This window comes from Taeniopygia guttata, chromosome 4A (genome assembly GCF_048771995.1).
Source record: "Taeniopygia guttata chromosome 4A, bTaeGut7.mat, whole genome shotgun sequence".
In the NCBI taxonomy this organism is placed as follows: domain Eukaryota; kingdom Metazoa; phylum Chordata; class Aves; order Passeriformes; family Estrildidae; genus Taeniopygia; species Taeniopygia guttata.
In genome coordinates this window covers 7956325-7973247 of record NC_133029.1, presented here as the reverse complement: position 1 = coordinate 7973247, position 16923 = coordinate 7956325, and the positions used below count along the sequence as shown (strand labels likewise).

The window sequence follows — 16923 nt, the reverse complement described above, 5'->3', positions numbered from 1 at the left end:
CAAACTTTTGGTTATCAAGGGGCAGAGCAGGGTGTGTGCAGATCTGCAGCAGGATCTCCAGGCTAGGCAGATCACAGGCAAGCAGAAAAGTTAAAAGAAAGGCAGAGCAATAAACATGCACTGAACCCTGAAGAAAACCTGAGTGATTCCTGCCCCTGCCAGCTGTTGATCTAGCAGGCTTTAAGAACCCCATGGAAAAACACCTTGTAGGAGACCACGCAGACTGGAGCAGACAGGGAGCCAGCAAGACCTCTGCATTTCTGCTTCTCATGTGTTTGCTTAGCACAAGCCAAAATCCAGCTCTAGACTTAATATTAACTCTTGGCTTTGCTGTGGGGTACAGCAAAATGTACAAAGCACAGATTTTTTCCACCTTTGACAAGCAGTTTAGCAATCTCTTCTTTCAATCAGACTTTGTTCAGGAGCTTGTACAAAAGCTCCTTTGGAAGTTCCTCTTTGCTCCTTACCACTCAGACACTGTGCCCTGCCTGGCTGCAATCTGCCACATGGACTTTCCTTGTTAATGAAGTGTTGTGCTCAAGGGATCTGAGGTGTTTTAATTAATTTTGTATTTGTGATAACTGCATGGCTTGGGAGGAATAGTGTTCTCATGTACATCAGGTCTGGAAAAACGTCCTTTTGAGCAGTGGGCAGGTTTTGATAAGCACAAAGGGCAATGTCAGCACCAGTCACTGCTCTTTTGTGGTCAGCTGTGGCTTTGTCACTGCTTGAGCTCGGAGCATTAAACAGCCTCACAACCTGTCAGGGCTCAGAGAGCACAGAACGAGGTTCAGCACGAGTTATCATCCCTCCCAGCAGTGGGTGAGGAGCTGCCTGCCAGTGCATGCATTATTCAAGCAGTAGCACTGACAGCAGCACTGGCAGTCTGGGGCAAAGATTCAAGCACCAGCTGTTGGTCAGAACAGACACTAATCCTTGTGACCAAGGCACGTGTGGGAATTCCTCATGATTTCTCTTTTTGCTTCCTGATACCCAACAAATAACAAATTACTGGAGAACTTAACCTGGGCTGTGTTCTTAAATCAGTGAAGCTGTTTTCTAAAACACATCTCCAAAATATCAGCTTAAGAGCAATTTAACCATACTGGCCTCTCTACCATACTTGTAAGTTCTCTCACACCCTTGTCATATATTACCTACCTTGCTAATGAAAGCTCTCAGAGAGGCAAACACATGCTTAAGGGCTGCTTCTGACTGCCCATTTTTGAGAAAAGCCAGATGAATATCAAAAACCTTCTTCATAAGTGGATTGTGGCCATCGTTGCTTAAAAGCTGGGTCTGGAAAGCAACAGGAGAATTTACTTAGCAGAAATGTTGTGCCTGAAAATGACAGAGAAAATTTTGCATAATTAATCACACTAATTCTTAAGCCAGATAAGAAACAAGGCCTTTAGTGAAAATATCATCAATAAAATGTGACAATCACTAAAAACTTACAGTAGTTAGCAGAGGCTATTTTTGTAGCAGAGAAAAAAACCTAAAATATTTTATCACTTTTGAATCAATAATTCCAAAACCTAAGTCAATATTTTGTACAAATGTCAGTGGTTGCCTAATTATTTTAAATAAAACGCGTTGTTGCAAATGTAACTATCACACTGCGTTTTTTCCATTTCTTTTATTTTCTTGAAAATTGTCTTGTTTGCAGCCCAAAAGAGAGAAGGGGGAAGAAAAAAAAAACCAACAAAAGACTCATTTTCTCACTGGTTAGATTAGTAGCTGTAATTAGTAATTTCACTTCTCTTGTTTCCTGCAGAGTTTTTCCAGTTTGCACCTTATGGGGATATGGTAACATGGAATTACTGGGGTCATTGATACAGTTTGGTGTCAGACCAGGTGGGCTGTGCCCGCTGCCATCCCCTCAGGGCTGTGCAGAAGTCTGGGCATGACACAAGGATGTGGATGTCCTGTATTGACAGGAAATCAACAGCCCCCATCCCACTGCCAGTCCTCACAGCCCTTGGGCTGGCTCAGATTTCGACACTTTGCACAGACCTCGTGGTAAGTTCAAGATCCAAAGTTTTATGCTGAGCTCATTTCCTGTGGCAGTGGAACAGCACCAGCCCAGTTGCTGCAGTACAGGACCCACTCGTGTCTGGTGTGGCCATAAAAGTGAAGCCAAAGCCCACTAAAGGGGAAGGGAATCCAGTCTATCCTGTGGTGTGAAAATCACATTGTTTTGTGGCCCAGCAATATTCCAAAAGAGGCAGCTGAGAAAGTCAAGTAAGTTTTAAGTTGCATTGAAATCCTTCTGCTGTTACCAAACTCCTAAGGAGTAATTTAACATCTACCCCAGGATGGCTTTTTGGCTCTGCAATGGAAACAGAAGTTATGAATACCTTTCTCTTCATCTCCATGTAAAAGGAAAATCTTCATCGTGCTTGCTCTGAAACCCAGAGCTGTTCTGGTGACACTACACAAGACACGTTGCTACATGCAGGATTCCTCTGACTACACTTCAGGAAGAGCATTTCTGGAACAGCATTTTGCTGCCATCCTAGGGCTCTCTTCACCACAGAGGCCCTGGTTTTTGTAGATGGCAATGGCTGCCAAAAGCACAAATCCCAGGATGGAAGAGAAGACTTCTACCCACGGCTCTGGTCCTATCTGCACTGGTAACCACAGCTGGAGTGCCTCAGCCCCAGAGGTATTAATGTACAGTGATTCAAAGAAACCTGGGCCTTGCTTCTAGGTAACTTAGGGTACAAAAGACCGAGTGTTCCAAAATTGTAGGACATTCATTTCCCTTTTCTTTAGTCCTTCCTTTCTACACGATATACATTTCCTCTTATTCTATTTTTGTAACATCTACAGTCAAGGTATAACATCTATGGGATTTTCTCTGGCCTTGCAGTTTTGAAGAAATGGCAAGATGTTTATGAGTATAATTATTCTGAGACCCTGTGAAACACTCAGTGTTTTGGAAAATAAACAAGCTGCAAATTATTTGCTTTTGTAAAACCTTTCATATTCTTCCACTCTAGGAGAACAGATCACTAAAATCCACACACATACAAAAACACAGCACACTTTTCTACAACATTTTTCATTTCAGTGCTGACCTTGAAACTCTGAGTGAAAAAAGAGATGGTGTCCAGGACTGTCAGGCACACTTCTGTGGCAATATTGCCCTCCAGTAATGCCTGGTGCACAATATCTGCTTCTGAGGTGCCTGCATCTGTGGACAGAGAGAAAATTAGGAGGAAACAGTGTTCAACACTCCAGCTCCCAAAAAAGCTAAGTGCTGATACAGATAAGATTCTCCCTTTGCACTTTGCGTTTGGGAGATGATGCAAGAATAGCAAGAAGCTGAATTTGCCAACTCCATTCAGAGAAGCTGTCTCAGCCTGATGCCACACCAGAAGAACAGTACCTGTATTGCCCCTTAATACCACTGTCTTTAAAGCCAGACAGAGCATGAGGTGCCCAAGCTGTCTCCAGAGAGGGAAGATGGCAAAGTGCTCCAACGGGACAAAATGCACCCACATGGAGAGGCTCAGAGCAGATCCCAGCACAGAACTCTGTGCAGTGCAGCTCTCCTGCTTGTCCTGCTCTCTACCCAAACCAAGGCATCACCTGCCCACACACTCAGCCAAGGAGCTGAGCTGAGACAGGCAAGAGCAGAAAGCCACACAAGTCCCAGGGGTGATTTTTAAGGGGCTGGCTTGAATGCCACCCTCACCCATCTAGGAATGTTGCAGGGAGGCCTGGTGACCACTGCAATTCTGTAGAATTTGAGTAACCCGAAGCAACCAGCAGCAAGTGGAAAATGGCCACACGCAGTTTTCCCCAGGCTGGCACGTGGCCTGGGCCCTGCTGGCTCTGCTGCCACACGTACTGTGGTTGAGGGTGAAGGAGCTCTCCAAGCTGCCCAGGTGCTGGAGCCGTGCCCCGGCTCTGCTGCGGAGCGCCGGCATGGTCTGGGATTTCCTCTCGGCTGCCGTGTGCTTGGATAGCCAGGCATCCTGCACCCTGCAAGGGGGAGCAAAGACAGGGCTGGGGCAGCAGCAGCAGCCACACTGCTACAGGACTGCACAAGGATGGAGACCTCTTTCTCCAGCACACCAATGTGGGACAGTCCCAGTGGGACTGACCACACTGCACCCATCCTGCTCCAGAAGGGCCTAGGGCTAACACAAGAGCAGGGATGATGCTCAAGATGCAGGGATGCAGCTCAGGAAGCAGGGATGCCACTCAGGAAGCAGGGATGCAGCTCAGGACTCTTGTCTCACCTGCAGCTGGCTGGGGGGGACACTGCCAACCTGCGCTCGCCTGAGCCTGGGGGTCTCATGCAGGAGCTGGAGGGGAGGGAAGGGGCAGGGTGCTGAGATGAGGGGCCCCTGCTCAGGGCACGGCGCTGAGCAGAGCCCCGGAGCCGCTGGGGTTTGCCCAGTGGGTGTGCACCAGCCCTTCCCACCTCTGCTGGGGCAGGGAGCACGGGCATGATCCCCACACCCCAGCACCAGATGGAAGGATGCAGTACCTGGCAATATTTCTCTTCCCCACGTATCTGAAGTGAAACAAACACACCCTAGGAAGAAAACGAAATATGTATCTGTTACAGATCCTGCAGATCAGGAACGGTCCAGAACATTTAAAACCCACGCTGTTCTTGCCTGCAGCCACACTTCTCTGTGCACAAGGGCTTGGGTCTGTGTTTATAAGTCACTTGACCTCACACTCTTGGTTTCAAAATTCTGTGGCACAACCCTATATTCTCACCCACCTGTTCTCCCAAATTTGCTGCCAAGTGGAGGCTGTGGCAGTGACAGGGGAAGCTGAGCCCACAGGTGGGTGGGACACACCCCAGACAGAGCACTGGGCACTGACACTAAACCATGCTTCCGTAATATACACTTGCTTCTCCTCAGAGGGAGGAAGGGCATGTCATTCCAACCTGGCCAGACACCCCAGTGCTGCACAGGACAGTGTGTGCAATGTGGTCTCCTCCTTAGCCATTCTGACCACACAGAGGGGCAGTGTTTGAATAGCAGCCTCATGTTACTCACTCCAGAAGCACGAGGACATTGATCAGCTCCTGGGGGGAGAATTTGTTCCAGTAAGCTAAAAGAGTATCTGAAAGAAAATGAAGAACAGTGCACTGAGATTTCAAAAAACTCAATGGGGGGACCTCAGAGACCAAAACTGATGGTCCCTTGTGTTTCTCGCTGCCCTCAGTGAGCAGGAGGCACCAACCTTCAGAGATCATCTTCACAATGTACAGGTAGCACATCAGAAGTGTCCGGATCTCGAACTGGTCCAGCCGGCTGCAGTGGGACACGCTGCTCCTCATGGAGCTCCTGCGGATCTGCTGGGACACAGCTGTGACACAGAGGGCTCCTGGGCCGTGCACAGAGGCTGTGCAGCATGGGCACAGCAAACCTGGCACACACCAGGTGTGCTGGCACCCCTCCTGCCCCCCACATGTGCACCCCACAGCACCATGCCTTGGAAACAGCTCCTCCAGTGATGAGCAGCCTGGAAATCCTGGGCACATCACCAAACACCCAAACACTTCTCTGCCCAGAGAAAAAATGTCTGGGCAGTGAATGACAGGTTATCCAGCAGCCTGCTTTCATTTCCCCTATTCTCTGCAGCAGCTAAGCTCCTTGACATTTTTAAAGCCAGTTCCTAAAAAATTCACTGCCTGTCACTATTTAAAGCAAAAATCTAACTTTTTGTTAAAGGCATACACTTAAAAAAAAATTCAGTTATTAAAAAGGACATTTCATCTTAAGAACTTTCTCCTCCCCTTGATTTTTGGAAGTGTTTCAATTTTCCTCCTACTTAGTGACTCAGGCAAAGTATGTGAAATCCTGCTGATGAGTCAATTTACGTGGGAAAGGCTTAAACATTGTGTGGGGGAAAGTATGACTTCTAAAGTTATACCAATTTTATTTTCCACTCTCTGTGTTTGCCTGGGCTGTATCCTTTGATAAATGGCTCTAGTGAAGCCCTAGGCTTCTCCTAAAACTTTGCCTCACATGTTTGGAGAGGGATCCACAGATCTTATTTGCTGTTTATTCTGGGATAAGCTGTGGATGTGAGTCATAATAAAGCAGAAATAAACAATCATGTTAGAGTTGGAGACATGGTACTATGGCTAGATATTGCTATTGACCATGCCAAACTATCAAGTCAGCACACAATTCACTCCAGGGGAACGAGGCAATGAGCAGAGTCTGCCTCTGCAGAGCACTGCTGAAGCTGTGCTCCTCTGTGTGGCACTGCTTTTACATGGCTTTGTGGATATTGCACTCCCTAACAGAAAGATTACTTTCAACAACTGAAAAATGTTCAAGTGCATTTAAGAGGAGGATGTCTGGCCATGAGGGAAGAGCTGGGCTGGAAGCCACACCATCTCCTGCAAACCCCACCAGCAGTGCTGGAGCACACACTCAGGGCTTTGCTGGACAGTCAAGTACTCAGCTGTGCTTGGTCCTGGAGCCCTGTGATTTATGGAGGAGAGCTTGCAAGGCCTCACCTCTTCTAGGCACGTCAGCACACAGCCATGAGCCCAGATAATCTTTGCCTTGCTTCTTACAAGGGCCAACATTTTTGAAGATGCATCAATGACTCACACCAACCAAAATATCTGTGAAGTGCCTTGAGGAAAACCAGAGGTTGGTTTGCACAAATACCTGTGTGCAATCTGCCAAGAAGAGGAGTACTGAATACCTCCTGTCTGAACAGTGGGGTCAGAGGTCTTTGTGGCATGACCACAGTCACCTCCTGCAAGTTTGAGCCTGTGGTTACTCACCTGGACTGGTTTTCCTGCAAACACTTTATTTTAAGTCAGTGGTCACTGGCAATCTCACACCATGGTGTTTTGCTTCTCAGGCATTTGGAAACCAATTCCCAGCACCAGGCACTGGGGTCCAGCCAGGCTCAAGCCACCCACACACAGGGAGCACATCTGAGTATGGACAGATGTACCACAGGAGCAGAGATGTTCCACACAGATTTTGCAAGTAATTTGTCAGCCATTCTATTTTTGGCTCAACGATGTTTGAAGAGAGACAAGCATACCAGACTTGTGACTCTGACCTTTGTTAAACATCAACCTCTTTGTTTCCAGAGGTATCTAGAAGCTGGCTCTGGAGAGTGTTACCATGGGGAACTCCTTTTCCCTCCCCCTTATTTATACATAACACAGCCTGCAGGCTGAGTGCTGCTCTTCCCAACCCCTGGTACATTACATTTTCACTCTGATCCGGGGAACTTGTTGCTCCCTCTGAGTTCAGGGATCCTTTTGAGTCCTCTCGCTTTATTGTATGGCCATTTGGAAGGGCTGCTCCACAGGCTGAAAAAAAAAACCCAGACCCCACAGTTAAGCCCTTCGCACTTGTCAGCACAGGTGGGGCTTGCCAAAGCCCCATGGCAAAAGCTGGAAAATGAAAATCTGGAAAGGACAGTTAGGGTGACAGCACATCTGGGAAAAAACATTCAGAGTCTGTGAGGTATTTAGGAGATGACTGTTTCAGGTTTTGGGTAATGGGTTTTGGGTGCTTCAGGATGGTAAAAGCTGTATAAAAATAAATGGGAAATTTAGAATTTAGAAAAATTAATTTACCTGGATCTTTGTCTGCAATCAGGCTGGATCTGCTTGAGGGGGATGGAAAACTGCATATGAATTCATCCCTGGATGCCTGTAAAGCAATATAAGGTTTTGTGACCAATCAAAGATAACACCTATTCTCTTACAGAAGGGAACAATGCAATACAAAATGGAAGATTAGAGCAGGTTTTAAAAACAACACAGATGAAAACAAAAATTTCCTTACTTCTATAACAAGGAGACAAAGGACTTGTGGAGGAGTACAGAGAATAGCAGAACATATTAAATAAGCCATAGTAGTGTGTTTTCCTTTTTGTTTTTCATAATTTGAGTTGAAATTTTGAATTGTTTTTCCCAGATGTCCTATTTCTTATTCTTTTGCCCCAGCAAGGAGGAAAGCCTAGCCTGCAAAGCAAAGGCCACTTGAGAGCCCCAGACACAACTCTTGGGAAGATGGGCAACTCCCCAGAACAGCTGCTGGAGTCCCAGGCCAAGTCCTGCTCAAGCTTGTTGCTCTTGGAGGGACTCAACTCCCCTCAAGCACTGCACAACCTGTCCAAAAACATGTCAGACATGGAGGCATCCCAGCTTTACTCACAGGGCTGGAGGCAGGGCAGGAGGTCAGTGCCTCGTGGCTGGCCAGGCGCTGCAGGTTCTCCAGGAGCACCCCGAACAGCGGCAGGTACAGCTGGGCAATTTTTGCCTGCTGGTTCTGAAAGCAGGTACAGAGAAAAATCCCAGTAAGAGCCCAGGTTCCCAATGGAGTGAAAAAAGGGGAACTCTTGAGCCAAAACATGTCACATATATATATGCATCTGTATTTACACACTGTATGTGGTGTTCAAGAACATGAGCTGGTTTGGCTTCTCATCTCCACTTCTAGAGCTGCCAGAGAGGTATTACACTTCCAGCAACAAGCCTGGGCCACTCAGGGGTTTTGGAAGCTAAATAACACTCCCAGTTACACAGGATGTGTGAAAAACTAAGTCCTGGATTTCCTAACTCTTTAACTGGCACTTGACTTGCATATTTTGATTTTTAAGTGCAACACCCAGGAGTAATGTCAAAGAAACATTTGCACCATGCCTGGTGCTGGCTATTGCTTCCAGTCAGAAATTCTCCATAGCAAATGCTTCTAATGAAAACGTTTGTAGGAACAGAATAATTTGTATTAACTGGTACAGATCAAAAATTATTGGGTTGACATTGTCTAAATGGAGGACTCTTACATTCAATTCTTTTTTGTTAAACATAATCATTCTGGATTTGGCTGTTAAAAAAAACATTAAGGCTTGCAAATTGAGTAGAACCATTTAAATAAGAAAGAAATAAATTTTTTTCTTCTGATTCAGTATGACAAAAGAGAAAAGAAATCTCGAAAACCCTCATGGGTTGGCCAAACCTTCTCTCAGCTGTTGATGGAGCTGGGGTCTCCTTGGCTGGAGCAAGGGTGTGCCAGCACATGCTCAGCCTGTCCTGCCCATGGTGTGATTTTTTTTTTGCTTTGGAGTCTCTGGACACCAGCTGAGCATCCTGCCCTGGCTCTGGGCAGTTTTCTGGTCACACTGCCCTGAGCACAACAGATACACCAATATCCTGTGGGACAGCAGTAAGAGAGGGGGAGTTTCTGAGGAGTCAGGGGAGTCCTGCACACTGAGGGAGCACACAGCTCCTGAGTTAGTCATGGACCCTCACTGCAGAGAAAAGCAAGCCCACCTCCAGGGCCTTCAAAGAGGCAGAGAAGGGAGGGAAGGGGAGCTGGCTCTGGGCCCATGAGAGCCCCTGGCACATTTGGGGCACTCTCCCACCCTTCATGCCAGGAAGCCATCCATGTTCCCGATAACACTCAGGAATGCAGCACACTAGGAGCAATGTGAGGACCAAAACTCTGAAGAGAGGGATGTTTTCAGGCTAGAGCAAGGACAGACAGACTCTGCACAGATAGCTGGGCACTTTGGAGGGTACATGGGTCAGCAGAGAGGAGCACCAAGATAAAACACACCCATTTCCAGCCTCTTTCAGCATCATCACGTGCTGAGCCTCTGACCAAAGAAAACTGAGATCCACCCAGAGGAAATCCAGCACCTCATGAGAATCAAGATCCTCTCCTCTGAGTCACTAATCAGTAAAACATGCAGCTGACTCGTAACAGAGATCAGTTCTGTTTCCTGATTATAGCGTATTAATACAGGACATGAATTTAGGCCCAACACCAGACCATCACTGATGTCCTAATTTTGCTGAATAACTCTTGATTACTGACTCTCTCAAGTTCCTTAATGGTTTAGAGGTAATTACCTGATGAGTCAGCATGACCAAGAGGGCTGCAGTTATTTCCTAGACGGTTTCTGAGCTATTAGTGTTATTCCATAACTGTCAGTTATTCACAATGGTTCCCTAAAAAGCAACTAGAATATCTCTGCTGCACCCTGCAATATCCAAAACTCTGGTATGCGATTCTTTTCTTAAAATTCAACAACATTAAGTTGAAAAGCCAACAAAACAGGCCTGACCTTGTGCTGGTATCTGTTGTCAAAGGCATGCTTGATCAGGAGATTTTTTAAGACGGAGATGGCTGTATATCTGATATCGTAATTGTCCTGCAAGGCAACAGAGGCTTCTCTAAGAAGCATCCCCACGAGGAAGTGATGCCTGCAATACTCATCAGTTAAACTGTACTCAAGATTTGTATCTGAAAGAAACAATAAGGCAATGGTTAAGGGAAATGTTCCAAGAGTTTGTTCAGAGCAAGATATAACAGTCATGTAAGCCACAAAGTCCTCTAACAGTGTTCACCGCCCTCCTACAGCGCACTGATCTTTGAATAAAGCTGAACTGGCCACACAGAGTTCTCCACCAGTGACCCAAATCATATCAAAGAACTTGGTGTCTTCCAGTTCAGGCTCTTCATTAATTTCAGCCCTCACTGCTTCAGCAGCACCTCAAGGAAGGATTTCTGCCATGTGATGCTCTGCAAAGCTTCTCTCTCTGATGAGCAATTTGTAAGTCAGAGATGGCTGAAATGGGGAAAGACAGCACAACTTACTGCCTGGGTAGCTTTGCTCCTGACTGGGGCTTGTCCTGTAAATCCCAACCACCCAGGCAGCAGGGATACCAGCCTCCAGCAAGCAGCTGTGAGGGTGGAATGGGCAGTGGAAATGGTGGGTTTACCTGGGCACCCTGCCCTAGCAGTGCTGCTCTGCAGCTCGTTCCACACCCTCCACCAACCTGTGCTCCTTCTCTCAAGGTCAGAGAGCAGAGCAAAAGCAAGCAGTGCTGCTGGGATGAGGGATGCAGATGAGGACATGGCCAAGTGACCAGTCTGCATCCCAGCCTGCACAGCTGGGCAGCTGTGTGGGCCAGGGAGCCAGGCTAGGGTCCAGGCTGCTGCTTGCCAGAAGCAGATATTGAACACAGCTCCTCAGAAGCTGCACTGACTGCCAAGAGAAAGCCAGCTCAGCACCTCATCCCCTTGCTTAACCTAACCTGTACCCTGCACCTCACACAGACTCAGGCAGATTCTGTGATCAAAGCAGAGGCTGCTACCAGGGTAAGGCATCACTTCTGCTGAGGAACCTGGAGAGAGCAGCAGGGACGAGACAGACACACTGACTGGTGCAGGGTGCACGTGCACTGGGGCTGCTGTGAACAGCCTTGTCCTGACACCATTACATCTGCCAGGCCATTTACCAAATTAGAACCACCTCAGGGATAATCCCAAAGCTCTGTGTTCTTCCCCCAAAAGTACAAATGCCATGTGCTTAGTTCAGACTTTTTTTTTCCAAACCCCATAGGTATAAAAGTTCTTCTGTGGTAAGGCAGGGTGCATTCAGCTTTGAAAATCCCAGACAAAGGGTTCCAACAGCTCTGTAGCTGTGAAAGATATTTTTAAATTCATTGATTCAAAAGCAGCATTTGCTGGATTGTGAAACTCTGATTCAGAAGAAAGAAAAAGCAATCTGGAACATTACCTAGCTTTCACTGTTAGTCATGTTAGCAAATGCTTAATTGTCACTATTACATTAGTTGGATGCAAGCTAATTGATTGGAAAGTGCATACTTAATTCAGCATTAGAGGAGTTGACCATTCCAGTTGGACCCACCTACTGAAGTGAACAGTTCCACAGCAAATGAAAAAAATTCTAATTATGTGTAAAAAGAAAAGGCACAAATAAAAAGACAGCAAAAATAAAAGAGGAACAAGTAATGCTCTAAATCTTGGAGAAACAGGACAGTATGTCATATTTTAATATTATTTGTGAAGCCTTTGATTAACTCCCAGCTTCTGTCAATCCCTTGGGTTATTTCCCATCACAACATTACAAAACTAACCATGTGCTGCTGGCCATGAGGCCAAGCTCTGGCTGATGTCCCCATGGGAGGCAGCAGGGACAGACCAACAACCAGCCCTGCATCAGCTGGGAGGTTTCAGAGTTGCTGCTCCGAGATGCAAAACTCCAACTCAACAGGATGTGGTTGCTCTGCCAGCCTGCCCATCTGCTGAAGCGGCAGAAACTCCCTCTGTCCACCTCCCTGAGGGCTATTCCTTCTTTTCCTAGAAACAGGGGAGCAGTAGGGGTTTGGCATCCCGTCCCTGCATCCACACAGGCTGACTAGGTCAGACAGCAGCAGGGTCTCTCCTGAGCCCTGTAACCACAGGTCTGTCCATAAAGCCAGACAAGTTTGCAGTGAAGGTGATCCCCACATGGCTCTACCATGGCAGGCAGGGCTGAGGCACCACTGCAAAGGCACCTCTGCTACCTGAGCACTGGCTGCTCTACTGCCCAGAGCTGTATGTGAACCTCAGCTGGTAGGTCCAGTCACAATAGAACACAGCAGAAAAGAGGAGATGCCCCTACAGCTTTTCAATTTAACCATCACAAAGGCAAAGGTGGATGTTAAGAAGAGCATCCTTATGTTACCATGCCACTAACAAGCATCAGGGAGGCACTGTGGATGTGTTTTTCTTGGCTGTTTCTAGCAATACTCTTTGTTAAACAATGCCAGGCAAGTAGCCAAACTGAAGTAAGAGATTAGCAGCAGGTCCAGAAAGCTCTGAGGGGTCAGATATTTACTAAAATAAGGGATATTTCATTTACTTCTGCTTCTGCCACCTGTATTTGTGTGGAACCACTTTGGGACTTGTATGGCTTCACCATGAGGCACAACCAAACATCCCCTTTCATCCACCAGAATAAATCATACAATTATAAATCCACAGGGCTTTTACATGGGGAATCCCAAACCTCCTCTCCAGTACTTGTACTGGCCAGGCTATGGCACCCAAGCCTGGCAATCTTTACTGCAGTTCTGTAGCACAGATGAGCCATTAGGACTCGGAGGGAATGAGCACTCCTGGGGGCTGCTGGAGGCTGCCCTGCCAGCAGTGCCAGAGCTCCAGCCACCCACACCTGCACCCAGCCTCAGCTCAGCCCCTTGTAAGCCCCTTCCACCCCGTGCTGAGCAGCTGCAGGACCAGAGAGGACACGGGGTGACAGTGAAAGCAGTGTGGCTCTGTGGGGTACAAACACCCTCGGCGTGCACCGAGGACTGGCACGGGCTCCAGCTCTGCTGGCTGCCCTCAAGTTTGAGAACAAGCTCAAACACACTGTGCACTGCTGTGCTCTTGTTCAATTGAAAGCAGAAGGTGACCTGGATCCCCTTCTGGTGGCCACAGGGAGAGCTGGCAGCAGGGTAGTGAGTTCAACCTCTTCTCCTGCATCCCCATTCCCTACAGGACCCCCAACGGGACACCCACTCTGACACTCCTGAGAACAAAGGATTGCATTGTACAATTTGCCTGTTTACTGAAACACAGGCAGTTGTCTTCCAGATATTGCTGGTCCCATGTAAACTTAAATATAGGAAATACCAAAAAGACTGACTGCATGCCATTCTGGAACAAAATAATATAAACCTGACAGAAAAATCATCTTGTCCTGAGGTTAATGTCCTAACCAGGACATACACTTCCTTGACACCAAACCAAAGTTCATCTAGTCAGAAGCCCTCAGGACTAATAAATTATAGCTCTTTAGCCAATCTCTTAAAAAAGAACATACCTTGAACTCTTTGCAGCTTGGGTTTGGAAAATGTCATTGGTAAATTCAGAGGAATGTAGTGCTCATGATTGCAAATAGTTTGAAGAAATTCAAACTTGTATTCAACCAGCAGCTGAGATAAAAAAAGACAAACACAAACTATGTTTTTAGTTTGGCCCATTTTCTTCCAGTTCAATGTACTTGTTGCACAAGGATTGAAGAATATAATAAATAGCATCTGGTGAAACTCACTAATAACTGGCAAATTCTTGTGTTGTTCTGCCTAAGCGTCAATGCGTACAGGTTACTTGGGACTTGTCTTTTTAATCCAGGTTATTAACCACTCTTTCCTGTCATTCTGCCTCCTTACATTACTTTAAAGAACATCTGGCTACAGGCTCTTAGCCCAGACAAAAAGGTCTCTGCCTCTAAAAGACTCTGCAGGAACAGAGTCTAAAAGGTATCCAAGAGTTGTATAAAATAATCACTACAAAGTTTTGACTGATGTAGATATGTATAGCTGCAAACCACTACTGCTTACCTTAGGGTCTTTTGGGCTGAATCCAGAAATGTAATCATTTATCAAGTTAAAAACAAATCCTCTGTCCATAAAGGTCAAACAACGCTGGAGAAAAAATAGCAACATGTGACCAACCATTAAAAGTAAAAACAATCATCCTAAATGTCCTTCATACTACTGTCTTGCCAGCAGCCAGATTTCATCCTCTGTGTTGCTGCTGACTTTCCAAAACATACGTGATCCTTTTTCTCTGAAATAATTTGGATGACTTTACTTAAGTCTCCAGTGGACAACAAAAATATTTAAAATGAGAGTATATATATTTCAGGTTCCAAACAGTTGCTAAGAATGCCTGAAAACCCTCAGACACATACAGAGTTACTGTCTCTTTGAAAACAGAAGGTTTCTTTCCTAGGACAGCTTATCCTCTCGAGAGTTTTTACAACTGAAAAAACCAAAGACAAGATAAATTAAGACCACATTTGTTTGCTTGTAGCCATATTTCTCATTGCCAATCTCTCTTTTTTTTTTTTTTTTTTTTTCCCAATCAAATCCTGGGAGAAGGAAAGAAACTGCTGACCTTCAGGAAGTTAGCCAAGCTAAAGTTGACATTTCTGGACTCTTCGGGGATCTCATTATAGCGGATGGTGACGTGAGGAATGATGGCGAGCAGCAGCGAGTGCAGGGCGTGCTGGTAGGACTCGGGGAACCTCTGGCCTCTGGGCAGCTGAAACCAAGAGCACGTCCCAGCTCAGTGCAAGCCAGCAGCTGGGGACAACTGAGCACAGGCACGAGTTCTTTAGCATTTGTTTTTGTTGCCTCCTAATAAAGCAGTGACCAGAGAAAGTATTGGCTGCAACTGCAGTAGGTAGTAACAGAAAAGGAGGCTGGACAAGCCATAAGGACTTCTGGGATTTTTAAATTACAACTGAGAGTGAAAGGAAGGAAAAGGGAAAAGTAAAGTGAAAAATAAAGTTAAGCTGTTCAGCTTGGCAGTGTTTTTTTTTTAAATAGAGAGTCACATAGCTTTTCAGAAAAGCTTTTGGAGGAGTTTGTGACAGCTCTGTAATGCAGCATTGACAAAATTCATTTTTACCTTGATTTTGTTTTCTTCCAGTAAGTACATTGCCATGGACTTTGCCAGTGCTTCAAAGAAGAACCATGAGTACTAGAATGAACAAAGAATACTATTACTTTTCTCAGCAGGACTGAACATGACTGATAGTCCCCGAGTATGTGGGGAAGCACCTGTGTGGGAGGGAAAGCTCACATCCAAAAGGCTTTTTGTAAGTACAGCTGTGCTTACACAGTTGGCTTGGAATAGATGCCACTGCTACCCAGGTATGTCCTGCCAGTCTTAGGGTGGGAATAGATTTAGCCCCTCTGCACCCCAATGCACCCTGCCAAAAACCAGCAGAGTTTGGGGTGCAAGCCCTGCAAAGGCCCAGAGAGGCAAAAACTCAGTTTGCCTCCATGAGTCACCCTTCAGGTGTGGCTTAAGGAAAATAGGTAAAACTGGCAAAATGAACAGCCTTTTGCTGTCTCCTGCCATGGGCCTAAACAGAGGTTCCCTGCAAGAATTCATCTCTGTTTTACACGGAGAACCTCAAGGAGGTGGATGCAATGTTGGCCTGGCAGCTTTGCCCCTGCAGTGGGTTTACATGGGGGTGAGTGTTGGGCTTTACACCAGACCCCCTTTTCCTCCCCTCAACCCTTGGCAGCCAAGCACTGCCACTGCTTCACCTTGAGGAGTTTATTGATGGCGAGAAAATCCGCTGACTGCTTCAAGATGGTGGCCATGGAAAGCACCAGGATTTCATGGGTCATCTTCGCCTGCTTGGCACTGGGTTTCTCAGCTCGGAAGACGTACTGAGGCGAGAAGAGCAGGGTCAGTGCAGCCTGCCCCGCACGGGGCCTCAGGGGCCGCCCCTCACACTGACCTTTATGAAGGAGCGCAGGTAGTGGTCCAGGCCTTCCTCATGGCACTTGGACACGATGTGCAGCAGAACCCTGGGGGCAAACGTGGTTTGTGTTCAGCACACCACACAAGAGCAAGTTCCTCTACCTCACAAAAGCTGGCACACACGTATCCCATCCCGACTGACCCCAAAAGCCTCACCACTGGCATGGCCTGATTTGCAGAGCACCAGTTCTTACATGCCAGCATCCCCCACACAGCTCCTGCACCACCTTGCACAAAGCACTCAGATGAGGTGCCCCAAGCCCCTTCTCCACTTCTGTGCTGGCCCAGGAATTGCCCAGACAAGCTGACTTTTAGCACTCAGGACTCCTTGAACAAGGAGGTGAGACAGAACATTGTCCATCATTGTTACAATCTGATACCTCCCTGCCTCCCCAGGATTTATTAATTCTGGAAGCTTTCTTTTTTATTTTACTTTATTTACATCATATGCTCCTTGTTACATGCACTGGATTATTTTGGGCCATTGCCTTGCAGTGTGGGAAGGTCAAGCAGATGCTGGAGAACATGCCAGCCCTCTGGACTCACTCCCAGGCGGCTGATCAAGGCAGCAAGAGCCTGGTTTCCCCAGCCACTACTGGGGATTTACATTCCACTCCCAGCCAAAGGGAACAACAAGCTATTGCATGTTCTCACAGACCCCACAGGCCAAACCACAAGGAGGAGTTCACAAGTCCCTTATCAGATAAAGTGGGTTTTAAATTCCACTATGAAAATCTGATGACAAAAAGAGATGTCATTAAACAGAAAGATACTGACAAACTGGAAAGCATCAGGAAAAACTTTAGTAAAAATCTCTGGA

The 16923-nt window shown here is 46.7% G+C and overlaps 1 protein-coding gene across 2 annotated transcripts in view; it reads right to left on the bottom strand.

The window, feature by feature from the left end:
• Window positions 1-16923, bottom strand: part of DOCK11 (dedicator of cytokinesis 11) — a 77403-nt gene that overhangs the window by 19388 nt on the left and 41092 nt on the right. Inside the window, exons 25-41 of one of the 2 annotated variants that reach the window (XM_030272555.4) lie at window positions 16081-16150; window positions 15884-16009; window positions 15237-15308; window positions 14721-14867; window positions 14162-14245; window positions 13642-13753; window positions 10093-10271; window positions 8178-8291; window positions 7595-7670; window positions 7221-7324; window positions 5218-5329; window positions 5031-5097; window positions 4505-4552; window positions 4254-4319; window positions 3860-3993; window positions 3084-3199; window positions 1162-1299 (exon numbers count right to left, since the gene is read on the bottom strand). In XM_030272555.4, coding sequence (XP_030128415.4) covers window positions 1162-1299; window positions 3084-3199; window positions 3860-3993; window positions 4254-4319; window positions 4505-4552; window positions 5031-5097; window positions 5218-5329; window positions 7221-7324; window positions 7595-7670; window positions 8178-8291; window positions 10093-10271; window positions 13642-13753; window positions 14162-14245; window positions 14721-14867; window positions 15237-15308; window positions 15884-16009; window positions 16081-16150 — 1765 coding nt within the window. The remainder of the gene's footprint in view (window positions 1-1161; window positions 1300-3083; window positions 3200-3859; window positions 3994-4253; window positions 4320-4504; window positions 4553-5030; window positions 5098-5217; window positions 5330-7220; window positions 7325-7594; window positions 7671-8177; window positions 8292-10092; window positions 10272-13641; window positions 13754-14161; window positions 14246-14720; window positions 14868-15236; window positions 15309-15883; window positions 16010-16080; window positions 16151-16923) is intronic. The other variant, XM_030272557.4, reaches the window with a different exon arrangement.